Below are 19,719 nucleotides of genomic sequence, written 5' to 3'. Positions count from 1 at the left end.
CGAAAGCTGTCAGTTTTAAATAAGCACTGCTTTGCTTTAGCAGTAACAGAACTGTGATTCATTGGCCCTCTGCCTCTGAGAGGCCCATTTAGACCGATCCAACACTGTTATGGTTTTCATAAGCATAAGCAATAGGTGACTTCATTCTTTTTTTTTCTTTCTTTGAAAAGAGCTGCAACGCTTCTGGTTCAACCCAACACAGGTCAAGTCAAACGTCCAACTCTTGAACACAAATGGAGTTGAAATCCTTCAAGTCGCACTTTGGAAGAAGAGGAAAAAGTCCAGCCTTTCAGCCTCCTATTTTTACATGTGGTAAAAATGTGTTAAAATGATCATTAAAACCCAGTAAACAATTTTGCGGACATCTCTCCCCAAGCGCACAAGCGTAACAGCTCGGGCAGGGGTGGGCTGATGTTTTGGCCCGAGGGCCACGTGGTGGCATGGAAATCATTCCAAGGGCAATAATGAACATTTGTTTTAATTCCCACTATAGTGCTCCATCAAAACATATTTTGCATAAGCTTTGTATACAACGTTCATCAGCCACTTCTCTCTTATTTATTTAAGGATTCGTTTTTGAATGGGACGGGTTCTGGAGGGTTTTTCTTGCTGTCTATTCTGCTTATGGTCAGTTCTTCTGACCTGAGCTGCTCCCAGGCAGAGAACACAAGTGGACAATGCTCAGTCCCAGGATGGTTGGCTGGTGTGTGCCTGCACCTTTCCTCTGCATCTGGGCATGATGATATTATTATTCTTAATTAACAGTATTTATATCCCGCTTTTCAACTAAAAGTTCACAAAGCGGTTTACAGAGAAAAATCAAATAACTAAATGGCTCCCTGTCCCAAAAGGGCTCACAATCTAAAAAGATGCAAAGGAATACCAGCAGGCAGCCACTAGAACAGACAGTGCTGGGGTGAGGTGGGCCGGTTACTCTCCCCCTGCTAAAAAAGGAGCACCCACTTGAAAAAGTGCCTCTTACCCAGTTAGCAGGGGTTAATACTGTGTTTGGAAGCAAGGCACCCACCACATTTGGGTGGGCAGTGCCAGCACTGGGGTGGGTGCACACACAGGATAAAGGTCTAAAGGCCAGACAGCCATGGAAGGGAAGTAGTTGGAGGGGTGGACTGGAGGCTCTCGCAGGCCTTAATTTGCCCTTCTCGGGATTAGGGCCTGAATGAGATTCAAAGCTTCTGCCGTTTCAGAGAGCAAAGCAGCTGGCAGAGAAGCCCCTGGGAGCACCACTTTGCAACCCAAAATGAAGTCAGCAGAGCCGCACACCTGCTCCACCCTGCCGCCTGTCAGCTTTAAAGGATGGCCGTGTTTCTCTTTATCTCTGCCAGCTTCCTCTCTGGAGAAGCAGAGGGTGACAGCTGATCTGGGGCCTTGCCAAAAGATTCGGGGTGAAGGTTTTCCCCTCCATTGCTTCTTGCTGTTAACTGGAGTGAGAAACCCTACAGAAAGCCTAGTCCAGGCACCTCGCAGGAATGTTTTTGATGGAGGGTCTTGCAGAGAGACAGCAGCTTCGCGCTTTCTGGCTCCAAAGAGGTCACCATTGTGACATTCCGCACCTTTGCTCAGTGGCATAGCTAAGGGTGGGACAGGGGGATACATTGCGTCAGGTACCACACCTTGAGGCTTAAGGCTGTCTGAGACAGCCACCTCGAGCAGCAGATTACAGGTGGGACATCTGCCCCAACCACTCTTCCCCCTTCTTCTTCCAGGATTTATAAAAGAGGGAAAGAGAGGAGAGTGGCAGGCTTGAGCATCAGGAACTCTCCTCTCCTCCCTCTTCCATTCCATTCCCACCTCCATTTCAAAGCTGAAGATCTGGAGGTGGGGCAATAATGGAGGTGGAAGGCATTTTGCATACTGCCCAAGGCTTCGAGAAGTCCTGGGGTCACCCTTGTAGGTGAGGTTGGTTTTATCTCTGAAACCTGAAGCAACTACCCCAGTCACGTCACATGAATGGGTCAGCCCTGTTCCCACAAGGCAGAGAAAGAATGAGAGAGAGAAAGCAGGAAATAAAAATGGCTGCAGTATCTCTCTTTGTGCATTTATTACCAGTCTTGCCCTTTGCTTGGTTTTTATAAGGCCTGACATTTCAGGGAGCTGTTTGCCATCGAAGAATTACAGATTGGCTTTTAACAACAGTTTTGTTCACGTTGGGCTGACGGCTTGTTTTTCATTCTATTTGTTGGGGTCTTTTGCTGTTGCGCTGTTTTATTTTAAGTAATAAGCCTCTTGGAGAGCCTCACTGCTGCAAAGCAGGACATAAATATTTAAATAAATGAATGCAGGACTGCTAAAATATGGTACTTGAGACTTTGTGGAAATGCAAAGAATTATATTTCCCAAAAGTAGTGATCAGGGTGTTAACGGCAAGGGTTGCTCAAGGCAATGCAGGTCTGATCTCTCCAAACTCCATGCAGAATCTGACCGCCCTCTCTCTAAAGGCTTCCAAGACTTTCAGCAGGTAAGATGGACCTGACGACAGGGCAATCGGCTTCTTTTGAAACTGTGCAGGGAGCAGAGGCAGCACTCAGTGATCATGGCTGGCATGTCTGCCCCGTGGTCACATACTTGCCCAGGTATGTCAACTCCCCTGTGTCCAGCTATAGAATGCCACCGTACGCCTGGAGCCCTGTCCTCATTTCAAAGCGCCTCTTGGATCAGAGGAAATTAAACCAGCGGGCAGTGCAGCTATTAATACCTCACTGGTACTACTTGACAGCTTTGAAACAAGTGGGCTGCATTCTGCCCTCCGGAGCCAGCCAGGTGGCTCCAGTCCAGGGAGGGAAAAAGAGAGCCTGGCTACCTGGATGTTGCCCACCAGCCCGTGTCAATGCATCCTTTTGGATCTTCCACAGATCAGAGCCTGTCAACACTTGCGCTCCGCCTCCTGCTGCTGGCACTCCTGTGCTGGAAAGCTGTGATGGGCAAGGCGGCAGGCATGAACTATGGCACACAACACTGAACACCCTCTCCTACTGGGATGCCAGAATACGCATCTGTCTGCTGGGCCCAACGCTGAGGGTCAAAAGTAGTCGCACTGCACACAGGCTTTTAATTCCTCCGTAGCTCAAGAAATTAATACTTTGACTCTGCCCCATCTATCCATCTAAAAAAAGGTATATCCAGATTCTTGGCCCAGTACGGGTAGCCCCAAAAGTTTTGCTGCCTGAGAGGGAAAGCCCTTGCCTGTCCCCTATTTAACAGGGGAGGTTCTGTGGAGTGGTTCCCCTACACAAGCCTCTTCAATACACACAGGAGTTGCCTTATAGTAGGGATGCATAGAATATCCCAGTGGTTTGTGTCCAATGGGGCAGATCTGTGCATACCCACTCCTTGCTCTTAATGCCCCCAGCTCAAAAATCTGCTACCTGGAGAACCTGACTTGCCACGTGGTGGTACAAACACTATACCCTATATAAACACTATATGCACCAGACACAACTCCTGGTAAATCTCTGCACTTACTTTTGCCTTTCTCCAAAGCTTGTCTTTCAAACACTCAACATGCTTTCTTAGGAACCAACAGAGTAAGACCTGCCTGTGTCTAAAACTCAGCTCACAAGGAGGAATATGTCCAGGCTAGGGCTGTACTATTTCTGATGGCACCTGGGGAAGGGCCTGAATGGTGTGTCTTCCTCTACCCCCCAAATATTCCTGCACAAAGAAAACTAGCATGTGAAGCAGGATGCTGTTCCCGATTCATTCCCCTAATACGCTAGCTTTCCATGTGAAGGGATTTTTGGTATGTAGGAATGTTCAGTCAGCTGCAGCTGAGACATGGGTTTACCACCAAGCCTCTCTCTCCACTGAAAGGTACCCTCTTATTTCCACCTGCAAGGTCTGGGAATTCAGAGATTGATGACTAGAGGAAGTTAGTTCTCGCTGTGTTTATCCCTATCTGCTTAGTGCAAGTGACTCTAAGGAGTTTTCTACTGAAGAAGAAGAAGCCTCTCTCCTTTTCCATTCCACAACTTTGCAGGCCAATGACCAAAGGAGGCTTAAGGTAGGATCGATGGTGGGTCTGCCCATAAACTTCAACCACCTTCTGAGCCCCTGCTCCATGTCCTGCTTCTCAGCAAGGCATGACTGGTGGGGCTGAGCCTTTTCTGCAGATGTGCCCAACTTTTGGAATCACTTCCCTTACCTCGGATGTTTTCAGGAGGCTTTTTCAGCACAGGCTTTCGTTCCATCACAGTTGGCTTTGAGGAGCTCTCACCAGCTTGGCGTTGCAGCAGAAAGAACATTCATCGTGAGGCAGTTTCTCACAAAGTGACCCTGAGAAATACTGGCAGCCTCCCTCAGACTGAGCAGGGATGACTAAATACAACAAGTCTTTTCTCAAGAAACCATCTGGAGTCTTGTTCCCTCTACACTGATCGCTTGTGCTCCACTGGGCAGGGGAGGTTTCCAGAATCCGGGAGTACCCCTACTTTGAGAAATGACACCCTCCACGCACAAGGGATATGGCTGCTTGGATTCTGGTGCCTCCTGTCTTGAAAGACTGTGTTTGATTATAGACTGTCTCCTCACATACACTAGCATCCACATCTACCTGTCTGAGCTGCAATGGTTTCAAACATCTTGATGCTTGAATAGCATTTTGTTCCAGGCGTGCTCTTCCTGACTCACTGACCTTAACATAGGATAGGCCTGGGAGGCCAATCTGCCCCCAGCTTTCCATCCCCAAAGCCCCCCACTATTAGGCAACTTAGCCCCTGAGGTCAAGAGCTCTTTAGCTCTTTGGAGTTTCAGGCAGAGAATGTTCTTTCCTGGTTGTACTGCGAGATGCTGCCAGGGATTGAACCAGGAACATTCTACATGCACAGGAGATACTCTGCTAAAGGTGCATGTTTGCATCATGTCATTCTCCGGGACAGACCATAAACATCAGAACACAAACCTGGAAGGTGGGGGCTCTGGGCTGCGCTGTCACCCTCACGACAACTTTAAAAGTACCAAGCGCCAACATCAATCACACACAGGGCAAGCAGAGAACAAAACACAGGCTAGGCGTCACAAAGGGGAAAAGGAGGACTTGTGCTCTAAACAACTCCTAATCTACATATCACAGGGGCAGCCCTTTGTACAGACACCAGACATGCTCTTGGGGGGGGAGGGGAGCTGCGTGGCTTCCATAATCCTCTCATGTCACCCCAGCAGCAAGCCAAGAATAATCTCTCTTACCATTCATCATCACCTCTTTGATGTGATCTGATGAGACCCGGAGGCTCAATCCAGCCTCACCAGTTCATACCAGCTGTGTGCAGGGCACAGACTGAAGCCAGGCAAAGAACAAAAGCCCTTCTCTTTGGGGGGCTGGGGGGACGTGTGAGTGACGCATGGAAAGCAAAGCAGACACGAGTCTAAGCAGCTCACTCCTAAACATCATTCTGCTGTGGTTGCTTGCGGTAGGGGCATTTCCTACCTTTGGTCCCAGCCTCGGTCTTGGGTAGGGAGACACTGATTTGCAGTGGGGAAGCACCTGAAGAGCTGGTAGTTTCTTGCAAGAGCAACACAGAAGAGACTCATTAAAGCAACAGGTTTGCCTCCAATGGAAGAGTCAGCTGTTGGTCTTGCATGCTAGTGTTTTCAGTGATGGAAATCCACTCTGACTTGGCTACAACGATGGCTCTTCCCCTGCAGTGGTGCCATCTGGACTCCTATACTAATGCTGCTTTCAGACACATCAACTCATTTTGCCCCCAAAACAGTTCCACACAGACGCAGATTTTTTTTCAGCTGGATTCTGCTCCACTTCCAGAGAGGCAAATCTGAAATCTGTTCTGGATTCCAAGATCTAGTTCTCCTACTGACCATAGCTGAAACCTCTGGTGAGTCCTAATGGACTGTGGCAGCCAGGCAGGCTTTACTGGTGTTATAGGCTGCACTGCCCATTTACAGAAGGCCTCCTGAACAGATGTGGCACAACTAAATGCATGGAACTAAGATAACCCAGGGGGTCTCTACACACATGCACATGTCAGCCAACGATGCTGAGATCGCCTCTGATCCCACGGTAGAACCCTGCTGGGTCCAAGTTAGTGAAGCAGTTTGGTGGCACTTTCAGACTGCATTTTCCTTGGGTCTTCTTCCCTTACTCAGCCACCTATCAGCCTCTGCTGTGCCTCTTCCAGTTCTCTGGATTAAAAAAGGGGAGGCAGAAGAAGTGTGGAGGAGAGAAAATCAGTGGTCTAGAGCAGCATTTCCCAACATTTGTCCCTTGCAGTACCACTTCACATGGTCCACCTACTGGAAGTACCACCGGAAGTAACTGTTACTTCCAGGCTGGGAGGCCAGATGCAAAGCAACAAGTACGAGCTCAGGTCAGAAGGGAGGGCTTTACTGAGTGCGTGAAAAGCACATGCTGGAGCTCTGCCCACTGAGTCGAGCCTCCTACTGCTGCTTCTTGCATTGCATTGCTGATTTTGCTGCCAGGTGGTGGGGGACTGGGGGTCCTGAATATTCCACCGGACACCACCTCAAGGACCATTGGTGGTGCAAGTACCACTGGTTGAGAAATGCTGGTCCAGAGTGTCAAGGTGGACACTCCTGTTCTGCTCCTTTTTGACTCCAGGGATTGAGGAGGAGGAGAAGCAGTGCAGGTGAGTGCCTACTGCCAAGCCTTTGACTAAGGCAACTTCCCCAGTTGGCGCAAAGAGGAGCTGGCCCTGCAGGGGGTAATATGCTGCTATTCCCCAGTATATGTTCACCATGTGTCCCTCCGTGTTTCGGGGCCTGCACCTTCCTTCATGCCACAACAAGTGCCAACATTAATGTGCCTGGGGGTGATCTTCAAAGGAAGAAGCATAGCTTCTCAGTCATTTGGTGTGAAAGTCTTAAGACCACACTGGATTTGATGTGAGAGATACATAAGCAGGGGCTCCTGCAATTTATTAGAGATTTAATAGCAGCCACAGTGGGTGGAGAGGAGGGGGAGAGAATCAAATCAGGAACATGGTACGGGGCGGAGTTCTTTAACCCTTTCCCCCTTCGCCATTTCCCAATTCTTACTGATCCATCCACTCCAGTTGCTCCATGGGGGAAAGCATGCAAGTACCAGATGGGGGCAGACTGAATTGAGAAAACCAGGAGAAAAGAGTTAAACAGACGTCGTCCCCAGTGCTGCAGCCCCAAACAGTCTGCTCTCCAGTCTGTGGCCTGCATTTACCATTTTCTAGAACTGCAAAGATCCAATCACAGATCTCCTGCAGACTCACCTACCTATGCCTACAGCTAGTGGCAAAAACAGAAGTATTAAGGCCATCCTAACCCAACGCATTCCTGAGACTGCAATCAAAACCCTTTAACCGCACACATTTTGGGAGATTATGGGAAGTCTCAGAGAAAGGTTGGGATCTGAAAGCAATCTGCTTTTGTGACCTGATCCCCACTGACTCCAGAGCAACCTCTCCTCCCACACCCATTTTGCTGACCATCAGCCTTGCAACAGTGGGTCTGGAAAGAGAGAAAATCATTTCAGTTCCAACTTGTGTGATGCAAGGAGGAAGGGAAGGAGGGGAAAATGTATTCGGAGGAGAAATCTAAAACAACAGAACTGTCATCTTTCAGCAACAGTAAATGGATTGTAAACAATTCAGGGGTTACTTTAAAAAATGCACTTTAAAAGCAGACAACAGACAGTGTCCTGTTGAACTGGGAGACAGAAGCCAATTGATATTAATAGGGCATTAAATTAGAATACTGAGGCAGCCCACGTGCAAGCCGGCAAGGGCTTAATTAGAGTCACAATAAAAAGCTGCCCTGAAGCCATTTCGCTTTTTAGTCATTCACACACACCTCCACCGGCTCACTTTTGCAGAACAGGGGGAATTATTAATTCACTTTACCTGGGGATGCTAGCCTTGTATTGTGGTGACATTCATGGATGGTTTTACATGGCAATTGAGAGAGCAGCAGAGGAAAAAAAAATCATTCCACGCAGTCTCCTTTCCACCCAGGAGAACCTGAGACGGGGCAGCCTGGACTTGTCCAGAGGAGTTCTGCCTTCATACAGGTACTGGCAGGCACGAGGGTTGGCCTGTCTATGTGATGTTCACCCATGTGAGAGATTGGCATCGATAGGTGGGTGACCCACTTGGCTGCTGCTCCTCTTCCTTCCTGGATTCCAAAAGGAAGAGGGAACATGGCAGAAGAGGAAGTGCTAGGGAGATTAGAGTGGTGGGCCACAGCGCCTCCAGCCCATCCCTCTCCTCTCACTCATTGTCCCTTTTCTGCTCTGCTCCACAGTTCATTTTCAAATCCAGGAAGCAGGAAGAGGAGAAGCAAAATATGCTTCTCCTCAGGTGCCAGGAGATCTTGGTTGGAACCTGGACTCTCATGCCTACGATGGCCTAGTTTCCCGTGTGATTGCCTGAAGGTTGGAAAACACTATCAGACCCTTGGGGGCACAATCCAGCTGAAGTGAAGCATTTTTAACGCCCCAGTGAAAACCACAGAGTTGAGAGGTGCTTCATGTTGGCTGGATCATGCCCTTATTGACTGCTCTCCTATCCAAGGCAACGTTACACAGGAGCTCTCTGAGCCTGAGGTGCAGGAGGGGGTAGCCATGTTTGCTGTCTCTGTCCCTTTCATGCCCAAAGTGTGATATATATTGGCCCCATCAATCCTGCGCATTTGAACCAGTTTAACTGCTCTGGACTCCCTTTCCCAAAGGAACCTCTCTTGAGTCAACCCCCTGGGTGAGATTATTCAGTGTCCAACCCCCTTCTCTTCCATTTGCTTCTATGGCACAGCAAAAGGCACAAGAAGTTCTTGCAAACCCACTGCATATAATGTATCCCTTGGCTCTCCTTTTATCTGTTGACAACCTCTTTTGGATAGAATGTAGATAAACAAGCACAAGCTGGAAAAGAGAAAGGTCAGACTGGATGCAAAATACCTGGTTTTGTCTGTGTCTCTTGGATAGACACAGAAGCCGGGAGATCAGCCGGTTGCTCAACCCTGGCTGCTCACAGCATGCAAAAAAACCACATACATGTACTTGTTAAAAGAAGGAAGGAAAGAGACAGTGCATAGATTCTCAACAGAGTTTGAAATGCCTTCCTAGGAAAAGCCAAACCTGCAGAACTCAGGCAGAGATTTAAAACACGATCAACATTGACATGAGGTGCTGGAGTCCCTGAACGGTCTCAGTGAGGAAGCCACCTCTAAGGGCCCAATCCTAGACAACTTTCCAGTGGCAATACAGCCACAGTGCAGCCCAGAGATAAGGAAACAAAGGCTCTCTTACCTTGAGAAGGCCATACTATTACTCAAATCCTGTCCTCCCATAACCCAGACTAGCTAAGGAAGGTAATAACGCAGGGATGCTCCTAGACCTGAAAAAGCTGAATAGATACTACCTAGAAAATATTGAGGTTCAGACACAGGGAGAGGATATAAGAGAAGGTTTGAGGGTTCATTCGGTTTTCTTCAGCCATTATCCAAGCTTCTAAAGTTCCCTCCCCTTTTCCCATTTAGGATTACAAACATACTAGCTGTGCCAGAAGCCACAAGCGCCAAGGATGAGGGCTGCAAGCTCAAGAGCGTGCATTTTTTGCAGGCTCTAACATGGATAAAATCACATCAGCCTTGGAACACGCATACAATCCACACTTCAGTTGGAGAAGTAAATCTCCAGAGTGCCACACTATGTCTGTGTGTGGGTGGGTGGGTGGGTGGGAGAGAGAGAGAGAGAGAGAGAGAGAGAGAGAGAGAGAGAGAGAGAGAGAGAGAGAGAGAGAAGGGATGAAATTAAACAGAGCTGCTTGAGATTATGCAGAAGCAGAACTGCAGCCAGTTAGGCAGACCAAGCCAGGCCTGCACAACAAGGTTCACTGCAGCCTGCTAGACAACCCCTCTGGTTTTTGAGGTTCCAGACTAGTACCAAAACCAGAAACTCTATCGAGGCTCATGGCTGATAGACTATATTCAGGTTGGTGACTGGCAAGCTGGCGGAGCCCTGGATTAAGGTGGGGGCCCCACAGCTGACCCATTGATTAGGTCAACTCCTCCTGCTCTCCTGAACTTGAAAAAGGGAAAGGGGAATGGACTGAAAGAGGAGGTGTGAAGGACAGAAGCGTGGTCGGCTACAGTACTGGAGTCATCTAGCTTGCTACTCTCCTCCACACATCTGCTTTGTTCCTTTCTTTTCAAATTCAAGGAGTGGGAAGAGAAGGATCAGCAGCTGTTGCTTCTCCAGGTAAGGGGTAAAGCTTATAGGTAAGCCCTTGGTTCAGTTCTCCCCTTTGTTCTGAACTCCCTTTGGTCAGCTGATCAGCCTCAGCTTCTCTCATATGGAGATAGTCTGCCTCAAAGGACTCTTGCAACAGTTACTGGTGGCCGTTGTGGGAGTAGCTGCTTACACCGTCTTCTGCTGTGACTGTACAGCTGCTGCTGTGGCTCAACGGATTCCCCAGTGAACCTGCAATTCTGCACAAAAAGTTTGTCAGAATGGCACCATCTCTACTATCTGTTCACTGAAAAACTACAGAAGTATTCTTCTCCTCTTCTCCCCCCCCCCCCACTCCCGTGGCTTCCAAACGTTCTCCTTTCTCAAGTGATCAGGTGCAGAACCCCTGCAGATTACAAAAGATTCTGGAGTAAATTCTGGAGTGAATGGTGAGTTGACACAGCAAGCAAATGATCCCAGTCCTTTGCAAACAGAGAATGAGTCTGCCATACCATGGCCCCAGCCTTCCCCATCTGGGTGCACATTATAAGAAAAGATCAATCAGGGTGGTGGGCAAAGCTGTCTTCAGGGACACCCGTCTGCCATCACTGCTCTTCTCCAGTAAGTTTCAAAGGCACTCCAGGGTTCCTTGGAAGAACACAGCTTGAAAGCCACCATTTTAGACCACAGGATAAAAAATATATTCAATGCTATTAAGATATTCCTAATATCTTGAAGAGCATTTCTGTGCAAAAGCCAGTGGTGGGGTGTCAGTTCTCCCACTGCCTCCCCCCTGCTCACACATCACTAACATCTTTAAGGGCACTGACTCCTTAAGGAGACTCTCCCAGAAAGTTACTGCAGCTCCCGCGCTAAAGGAAAGGAGCTGTACATTATTAATGTGTGCTGTCCCAATGCCCTTCTCTGAATTAATTAACTCTGAAAACAAACATGGTATTTGCTGACAAATGAAAGGACCTGAGCCCGTGCAATGTGATTTTGTATCCATGTCCCCAATCCGCACCTATAAGACGGGTGATCGGGGAAGCTAGACTAGAAACGTCCTTCTATAAGATTATTCTGGCTATGTAAGTAAACCACAGCAGGAAACGCAACAGTTGCGGGAAGGGAGGGGGGGGAGGAGGATTGTGTCAGCAGGATCAGCTCTAATAGATCTATCTGAGTAAGTAAGGGGATGCCGGGAGGAGCTTGTGCCTTGCAGACTACAGCTTGGCACCCACCTGGCTGCTGAGTTGTAATAAGTGGGGTGGTAGCAGCATTAGTGGTTGTGACAACAGTGGTAGTGGGAGCAGCAGTGGTAGTTGTGGTGGTGGTGGAGGTGGTGGTGGTTGTGGTGGTAGTTGTGGTAGTGGGAGCAAAAGTAGTAGTGGTGGTGGTACTCGTGGTGGTTTGAGGGGTTGTCGTGGCACTGGCTTTTGTGGTGGTAACTTGCTTTGGTCGATCATTGGCTAACAAGAAACAAAAGAAAAATAAAGGCAGGAGTGGAATTGGAAAGAGAGAAAATATAGGACACATTTATAAAGGGTGCCCCCCAACTTAACACGTATCCTCCCACATCTCCAGATATAACAACACTGAAGACTTTAAACTGTTTTTAACAGTACAGCGATCCCTCAATTTAACAGACTAATTGGGGGGGGAGAGATGTCCGTTAGTAAGTCCATTAAATCTGGATGCACTGAACGGAAATGTGCATGCACAAAATGTACATGACAAGTTTATAGTGGAGCAGAAAATGACTGTTGTTTTGGACACTTGCTAAATTGAGGTTCATGAAATTCCAGCTGGAGAGGAAGGGGTGAGGAACATCTAACAGAAAATTGTCGGCACATCATCAAACTGCAAATCCCAGGATTCTTAGGGAGGGGCTGTGACAATCCAAGTAGTGAAAAACCAATACAAGCCTGTAGTGCTGGCATGACTTTTGTCTGAAAATTTGCAAGACATGGCAACCAAACACATTTTACCAGTGTGCCTGACTTCTGGTACACAAGTATCACATGGATGGCTCGGGTGATGGTCACAGATCAGATTCTTCTGCTTGTTGCGCTGACAAAATACAAGTTTTCTACAAGTTGTATTGGCCAAATACAGAAAAAAACGTACTACAATAAAGCACAGGATTGGTGATCCACCAAAACAAACACAGTACAGTCCACTATAGACCTCGATTAACCTCCTGGTTTTGCTTCCTACCTGCAAGAAAAGGAGCGTCACCTAGCACCTGGCAGGTTAGGTGTGGCATCCTGCAGTCTCAGCAGGCTGGCAGCAAATAGAGAAGGTGAATCAAACACCTGGCAGTCCTTCGAACATGGCTGGTGGGTTGTCCTTGGCTTGCCACAAGTTCTGCAGGCTGCTCTTGCTCCGTGGGAGAGAAAGCACTCAGCAAGATTTGGTCCTCCCTCAGAAGCAGGTGTTAGCTATGCCACTCTGACTCAAGGCACCTTTAAAGTATGCTGAGAATATGCCCGCAACTGAGCACCCCTGACCCAGGAAGTTTATATGTAAGCAAGAGCTTTGAGAAAGTTCCCACTAAAGTAAATTCTTTGTATTTTCTCAACATAGCACAGCACGCTCCAGTCTAAACACAACAGCACTGGTGGTGGAGAAATTTAAAGCAGTTTCTCTTTAAAAGGAAAGAGAGCTTAATGCACTGCCTGTGATACTGGGGGGTAAAAGTTCATGCCATTCATTGGGGTTTCTGAGAAACATTTCATTTCCTTCTCTGGTGCGCTCTAACAAACCTCATGGGGGGGGAAGAACCATGCCAGAGCAATGAAAACAATGAGGTTACTGAAGTCAAAGAAGGCTCTTTGACAGGATGAAAAACAAGGCACAATTAGAGGACAGACTTATAGCTTGTAAGATGCTAATGGACAGAGGAAACAGCCGCTCTTCCCGCTGTCAAGGGACGTGCGCAGGGACCATGCACCAACCGCATCAACGCTTCAAGTTACATATTTACTTACTGCCGAAGTTTGGAGCTGTACCTGGAAAGAAAGGAGAAAGAAGAAAAATAAAGAGGGTTGGCAAATACAAAAGGAGGGCATTCTGCTAATGAACAAGAGCCTTGTTCAGAAGTACACAGACTGGCCAGGGGAATGTTAACACAACCCGCACAGGGCAAAGCCCAAAGGTGGGGTTCACGGCCAAGTCATTTGTAGTGACCTTCAGAGAGCTGCTAACTGATTACCTAACTTATTAGCCAGTTCTTACCAGGCCCTGTGTCCAAGCAGGGTCATTTGTTCCTGTCAACTTTGCTGAACCCATTATTAAGAAGTTATATTTTTAGTGCATGACATTAGTGCATAACTCTTAATAGTACCGAGTTGGAGTGGAAGGGCAGTTTTGCCAAAATACCTGGTCAGAACGGAAGCACTCCTTCCTGGCAATCTTTGGGGAATCCTTGCAAAAGGACTGAAAAACTGTTCCATTCTTAGAGAATTCCCTGATGGGCTAGAATCACCCATGTGACCAGTACAAGAAGCATTTTCTTATTCCAATGGGTTTCATTTGCCCTTCATGTCAGCACGCAGCTAACCCTGCTTGGCTACATAGCATTGTGATCTCTGGCAGACTGGAATCCCTTGATGAACGAAGAAAACAAGAAAGAAAAAAAGCAGCCACCAAAGTGGTAGGAAAACAGTGACCAAGAGCCAAGACAAGGGAAAACAAGAGCCAAGAAAAGGGATTAATAGTCCAATCCTGAGTTGCCCAGAGGAGCAGTGGCACCAAAATGGCTGTCACTATATCCAATGCTTGGCAGGCAGCTGCCAGAGGGTTCTCGGGGGGACATTCGTCCCCTTCCCCCAGGTAGGGGAGGAGGCCCGCAATGGAGCTACTCAAGTCTGCACCGACTATTTAGCCGGCACAAAGCAGCCCCATGTTGGGCCAGAAGGCCTGACACAGGGTTCTGGATCCGGCGGAGCAGAGCAAATATTAATAGTAATAAATATTTGATTTGGCTTGAACAAAGATGAAGGTTTCTTGTCCCAGTACTTTAGTTAAATAACTCAGCATAGTTATTTAACTAAGGCCCAAATCCTAACCAACTTTCCAGCTCTGACATAGCTATGCCAATGGGGCATGTGCTGAAACCTGCAGTTGGGAGGTAGTCATGGAGGCCTCCCCAAGGTGAGAATGTTTGTTCCCTTAGCTCGGTGCTGGGAAGCTGGATAAGGGCCCAATCCTATCCAACTTTCCAGCACTGACGTAGCCATGGCATCAGAGTGTGAGCTGCATCCTGCAGTGGGAAGGGGCATGGAGGCATTCTCAAGGGAAGGGAATGTCTGTTCCCTTACTGTGAGGCTGCATTGAGGCTGCATCGGTGCTGGAAAGCTGGATATGATTGTGCCCTAAAGCTGCCTTTAACTGTAGTTGTGAATTATCACATGATGATATAATAGTCAGTGATGGCACCTTTTCCACCGCAGAGCCCTTTGACCCCACTTTTTACAACTTTTTTCAGATTCTCCTTCCACATGCGGGTGTGGGATTGCGTGTGCATACACACCTGCCGAGGGAGGGCAACACTTCATGTGTTTCATGAAGTGGACTCTAATCCATGAGAGCTTACACCAAAATATATCTGCGACTCTTTCGACATGCCACTAACAAGACTCTTCGTTGTACTTTGGCGAACAAGGGGGAGCCAGTAAACAGCATGTTGCTGTGACTGTTAGCACCAAAAGGCTTCTTTGAAGGGGCGCGTGCAGTTGGCAATAGCTGACAAGCTTGTTCCGTTTCAAAGAGCCCACATCTCCCATTCCTGGCAAACACAACACATTTCTGTCATGGCCTTTCGAGCCCGGATTGCAGCTTTGATCACCCTAACGCACATAAATCTTTCAAAAGTGGAAAGCAGGGGCCGAAAGAGTGGTGAGGAAAGGCTGTCACAGTTCATAAACGCGGAGGCTGCTGTTGCCAACTGCTGTCCTGTGACATTTAAGCTGCCCTACAGGTGCAAATCAAGGGAAGCGTTGGAGACAAGGACCTGTTTCTAGTATCTTCTGCTACCAAAGCTCTGTTCCTTGGAGAGGACCGCTTAGAGCTTTTATGTTACTTCTCTGATCAGCACGGTCCGCATCAAGGCAGCGTCACATGATCAGAGAAGGCAGTGGCTGCGTTGCTGGACACAGACACTTCTTGTGCATTACCCAGGGGTAAAAAATGATGACCATGCTAAAATCAGCAAGGGTGGGCCTGACTACTAGGCAGAAACAGGGCTCCAGTACAGGGTGGGAAGTTGTCAATTATTTAACTCAGTTGTCTTCAGCTTGTAAAGAGCTGGAGCCCAACTCAAACCCCAATCTGCTATATGGAAATGACTTTCGAGAGCCCAAGGAACCATAGGTAAAGCCCAGGGAGGCAAAGGGTGGAACTGATAGGGGACCCTAGCCTATTTATCCCTGTAAATGACTCTGTTCCTCCATCTCTGCCATGATCAGCTCTCCCAGTGCGCCCTCCTCTCTAAAACATCCCTGCCCTTTCTCTCTCATGCCTGGAACAATGCCATCTCCCACATTTCCTCGAAAATCCTTCTCAAACCCCACTTTCCTGGGGGATTGGAAAGATTTATAGAGGAAAAGTCCATCACAGATTACAAGCCATGATGACTGTATGCAACCTCTGGGTTTTAGAGGTAGCCTATCTCTAGTGCAAGGGAGTGGTAATGCGATGCAGGTATATTGTTGAGTGCTCCCTGAGGCATCTGGTGGGCCACTGTGAGATACAGGAAACTAAACGAGTTGGGCCTTGGGCCTGCTCCAGAAGGACTCTTCTTGTGTTCTTATGCTTCTTCAGTCTTTAGTCTAACACAAAGTATAGTCCCCATACTTTACTGTAACTAAATCCAAGTTCAGATAATAAATAGTGGCACATTCTTTCACTTCCCTCCTCTTCCTCTGTTAAGCCATTTCTGCTCAGCGTTGCATATGCGCAACAGGGGCCAAATGTGTACACCTGTGGGCTGAGCAAAAATGGGTTTTAACCCCCATTGCATCTTTTTTCAGATTGTTTGTCTTCCAGAGGCAGGGAACTGTTTGTTTCCGTACGTTGTGTAAAAAGCATCATGTACACAAAGGATGCTACATAAAGTTGTATTATTGTTAATAATAACAATAGAGCAGTCCTGGATTGTGACTTACACACATTAGGAGAGCCATTGGGAAGGGGCAAGTAGGAACCCGCTCGCCACGATTTGCTGCGGAAGTTCTTCTTACACCTGCCGCAGTCCTGCCCTGTGGTGTTGTGTTCGCACTCACACTGAAGGCTGCCCTCTTTGAAGGTGCACAGATTGGCGTGAAGGTTGCACTTACACCTGCAGGAGGAACACAAGGGAGAGACTGGCTGAGATTGTTTTAATGTATTCATTTTCAAAACGTCCGACCCTACCCTCTTCACATCTGCAGTCCTCAACGCTGCTTTACAGCATTCTAGAAATGTTCCAACAGACAAGCATTAGAAATTCATTAAAGCACAACAAGGCTCAGATCACAGGAAAAAGCAGGAGATGTATACACGTGGCCACAGCTCCTGAGAAACAATGGCCAAAGGCTTGCCCGAAGGCAATGTTTTCCTCAGCCTTCCCAGAATGACCAGTTCTGCAGAGCAGGCATGCCGTATGATGGCGATGCAAGTTATCAAAGAGATCCGTCTCTCTGACAGCTGGTGTAGAGTAGCAGCTAACAGTGTGATCCTTTGCATGTTTACTCAAAAGTAAATCTCAATTTACTAGGTAAATGAGTATAGGATTGCAGCTCCAAATCAGGACTTCACCAGTTCAAATATCACTTGTGCCATGTATTTTAATAGCGGGATGTAGACAAGTCACTTCTTCTCAGCATCTTCATCAGCAATACAAGAATTATAATACTTACCTTACAGGGTTGTTGGAAGGACTATATGCAGGTAGCACACATGAAGAGCCCAATTCTATGGGCTCTAGCACCAACAGCACACTCGTACCACCAGCGCTAGGTGTCACAAACGTGCTGAAAACGTTGGTGGGGAAGCCTGTGGCACCCCATATAGTGCCAGAGGACGTCCCAGAGGAAGTTCCCAAACTTTTTAGAGGCCTTAGAGCAGGGATATCAAACTCCTTTCATTTCATATGGAGGACCAGATGAGGGCCGGAAGCTACATCATTAAGCAAAAACTGACTTCATTCAGAAGACGGTGGCCAGAAATATGGCCAGAAATAAGCATTTTGTTCTCACACAGGAACTCATCAGCTGAAAATGACAAAAGAGAAAATGTGTAAATCTTGTTCATATTTTCAAGATATGAGTGAGCCCAATTATCAAGCTGGGACAGCCCAGTTATAACACGGGCCAGATAAATTGCTTCTGGGGGTTCTATTTGGCCCATGGGCCTTATGTTTGACACCCCGGCTCTAGAAGGTCCCAGGCTGACCTTGGCTCACATCACTAGTAAGTAAACATATTATTTACGAATAATGTATGAGATTAATACAGTAACTGGTGAGAGGACAAAGCGGGAAATAATTTGGTTGGAAATACTCAAGAAGATGGAAGTAACAACCCAAAAACAGAGCCACAGAGCAAAAAGTCTGGATTGGAAGTGGAATCTAAGGCCTGTGGCTTCAGGAACAGCTTTTGGGGAGCATAAGCAGAAGGTCTCCAGTTTCAAGGGCTGTGAGCACACGTTTTTCACCTTCTTTGCCACCACTCAAGTGAGAAATAGGATGCATGGAGATCCTTTGCTCTAATTTCCAACCAAGTAGATGTACTTGCAGGCCAGGAAAAAGCTGGGCAAGCAGCCCTCTCTCCTGCCTCTCACACACTGCTTGACACTTAGCTCCATTCCAAAATACAAGGAAGAGCAGGCATGTTCTCTAATGGGGCACACCGGGTAGACTGGATCTCTGGAGCAAAGGGCTGCCAAAACCTAGCCAAGGCTGTTTTTTTGAAAGTCAGAGACTGAAAAGCAGATGAGAGCAGATGAGAGCTTAAAAACCATCACACTTTAATACTTGGGGAGTGTACTGTAACAGCTGACAGTCTTGGAGGGGGGAGGCGAATGAGAACTGTCTCTCTCTGGCAGTTTACACAAATCAAGGTTGCCCTCTGCCTGAGCTTTGATCGGTTTCTCCATCTGCCCCTCTGGAGAGGAGTTTCTGCACGACCGTCCTCACCCCTTCTGAATAGGCAATGACCAGCGCTCAGGTGCCACGGAGCCTGACTCTCTGAATTATTGAACGCCCCTGGAACATTGGCTTCCTCTCCTTGCCGCAATTTCTTTTTTTAAACAGAGAAAGCAAAGTAGCAGGTCGTGGCAAGTCAAAGCCTCATCACCACAATGCGGGATCCAAGACAGGGCAGTGGTGTCGAGGGAGCAAAACCTTGTGCGCTGAAGCAAACAGCATGTATTGGGCCCCAAAGCCATAGGACCATTGGAACTAGTCTTATACCGAGTCAAACGACTGTTCTATCTAGACATAAGATGGAAGAGCTATTGCTCTGAGGTTGAGCACATGTTCTACATGTGTAATATCCCAGGTTTAATCCCTGGCAGTATCTCTAGAACTGGAAAAGACACTTGTCAGACTCTGGAGAGCCACTGCTGACAGTCAGTGTTGACAGTATTGAGCTAGTTGGACCTCAGGAGAAGGCAGCTTTCTGCATTTGTCGCAGAGAGTGAGATTGAACCTGGGACTTCCGCAGGCAAAGAATATGCTCTCCAACTCAGTTGTGGCTCCCTTTCCAGTTCCCCCTTCATCCCAGGCTGAAACAAAGCAAATCAAATCAAATCAGGGTAGATATATTTCAAAATTAGCTTTGAATGAGGATCACGTTCCTGAACACAGTGTGTATTAAAAGAGAAAATACTCAGAATGCTTTCTTAAAGCAACAGATCTAAAACAACAGATTTAATTCTTTGTACTGCTCTGTAGCCATCCGTGTATTTACCGAGTTGCAGCTAATGTTCTGTAAAGCTTACTTGTTAAAGAAACTAAGGCCTAGTAAGGGACAACATCTGGGGCCCAATCCTATCCAACTTTCCAGCACCAGTGGAGACTCAAGGGAAAGGAACAGACATTCCCTTACCTTAAGAAGGACTCATGACTCCCCCCCCACTGCAGGATGCAGCGCACGGCTGTATCAGTGCTGGAAAGTGGGATAGGTTTGGCTCTTAGGCTAGCACATCAAGTGAAATATATACAGCTATCATCTGCAGCTTCTGTGAAGCACACCAGGTACCCTTTTGCCCTACCCGCTGAAATCCCAGGTCAACCACCTCTCCCTTCTGGGCCCCATGTGCAAGTTCCTCATCCAAAAGATCAATGTGGCCAGAGAAGTGCTTTCTGGATTCAACCTTTGAGAATCATCCATCTTATCAGGAAACGATAAACTTTGCAACCTGACCCTGCAACACAGCACTTTTCAGACCAATCAATCAGGATGCATTATTTAATAATGGACGTCGGAACAGCTCCAAACAGCCTAGGCTGATGATCCCTTGTTGCATTGCTGCTGATGCTCCCTTGAGTA

The 19,719-nt window shown here is 47.6% G+C and overlaps 1 protein-coding gene across 1 annotated transcript in view; it reads right to left on the bottom strand.

Moving 5' to 3' along the window:
• The window catches only part of NTNG2 (netrin G2), a 71,456-nt gene that overhangs the window by 8,160 nt on the left and 43,577 nt on the right, over nucleotides 1-19,719 (bottom strand). Inside the window, exons 3-4 of the mRNA XM_066610699.1 lie at nucleotides 16,354-16,526; nucleotides 13,177-13,197 (exon numbers count right to left, since the gene is read on the bottom strand). Coding sequence (XP_066466796.1) covers nucleotides 13,177-13,197; nucleotides 16,354-16,526 — 194 coding nt within the window. The remainder of the gene's footprint in view (nucleotides 1-13,176; nucleotides 13,198-16,353; nucleotides 16,527-19,719) is intronic.

The sequence above is a fragment of the Tiliqua scincoides genome, chromosome 16 (genome assembly GCF_035046505.1).
Source record: "Tiliqua scincoides isolate rTilSci1 chromosome 16, rTilSci1.hap2, whole genome shotgun sequence".
NCBI lineage: Eukaryota > Metazoa > Chordata > Lepidosauria > Squamata > Scincidae > Tiliqua > Tiliqua scincoides.
This window is presented reverse-complemented; position numbering and strand designations above follow the sequence as displayed.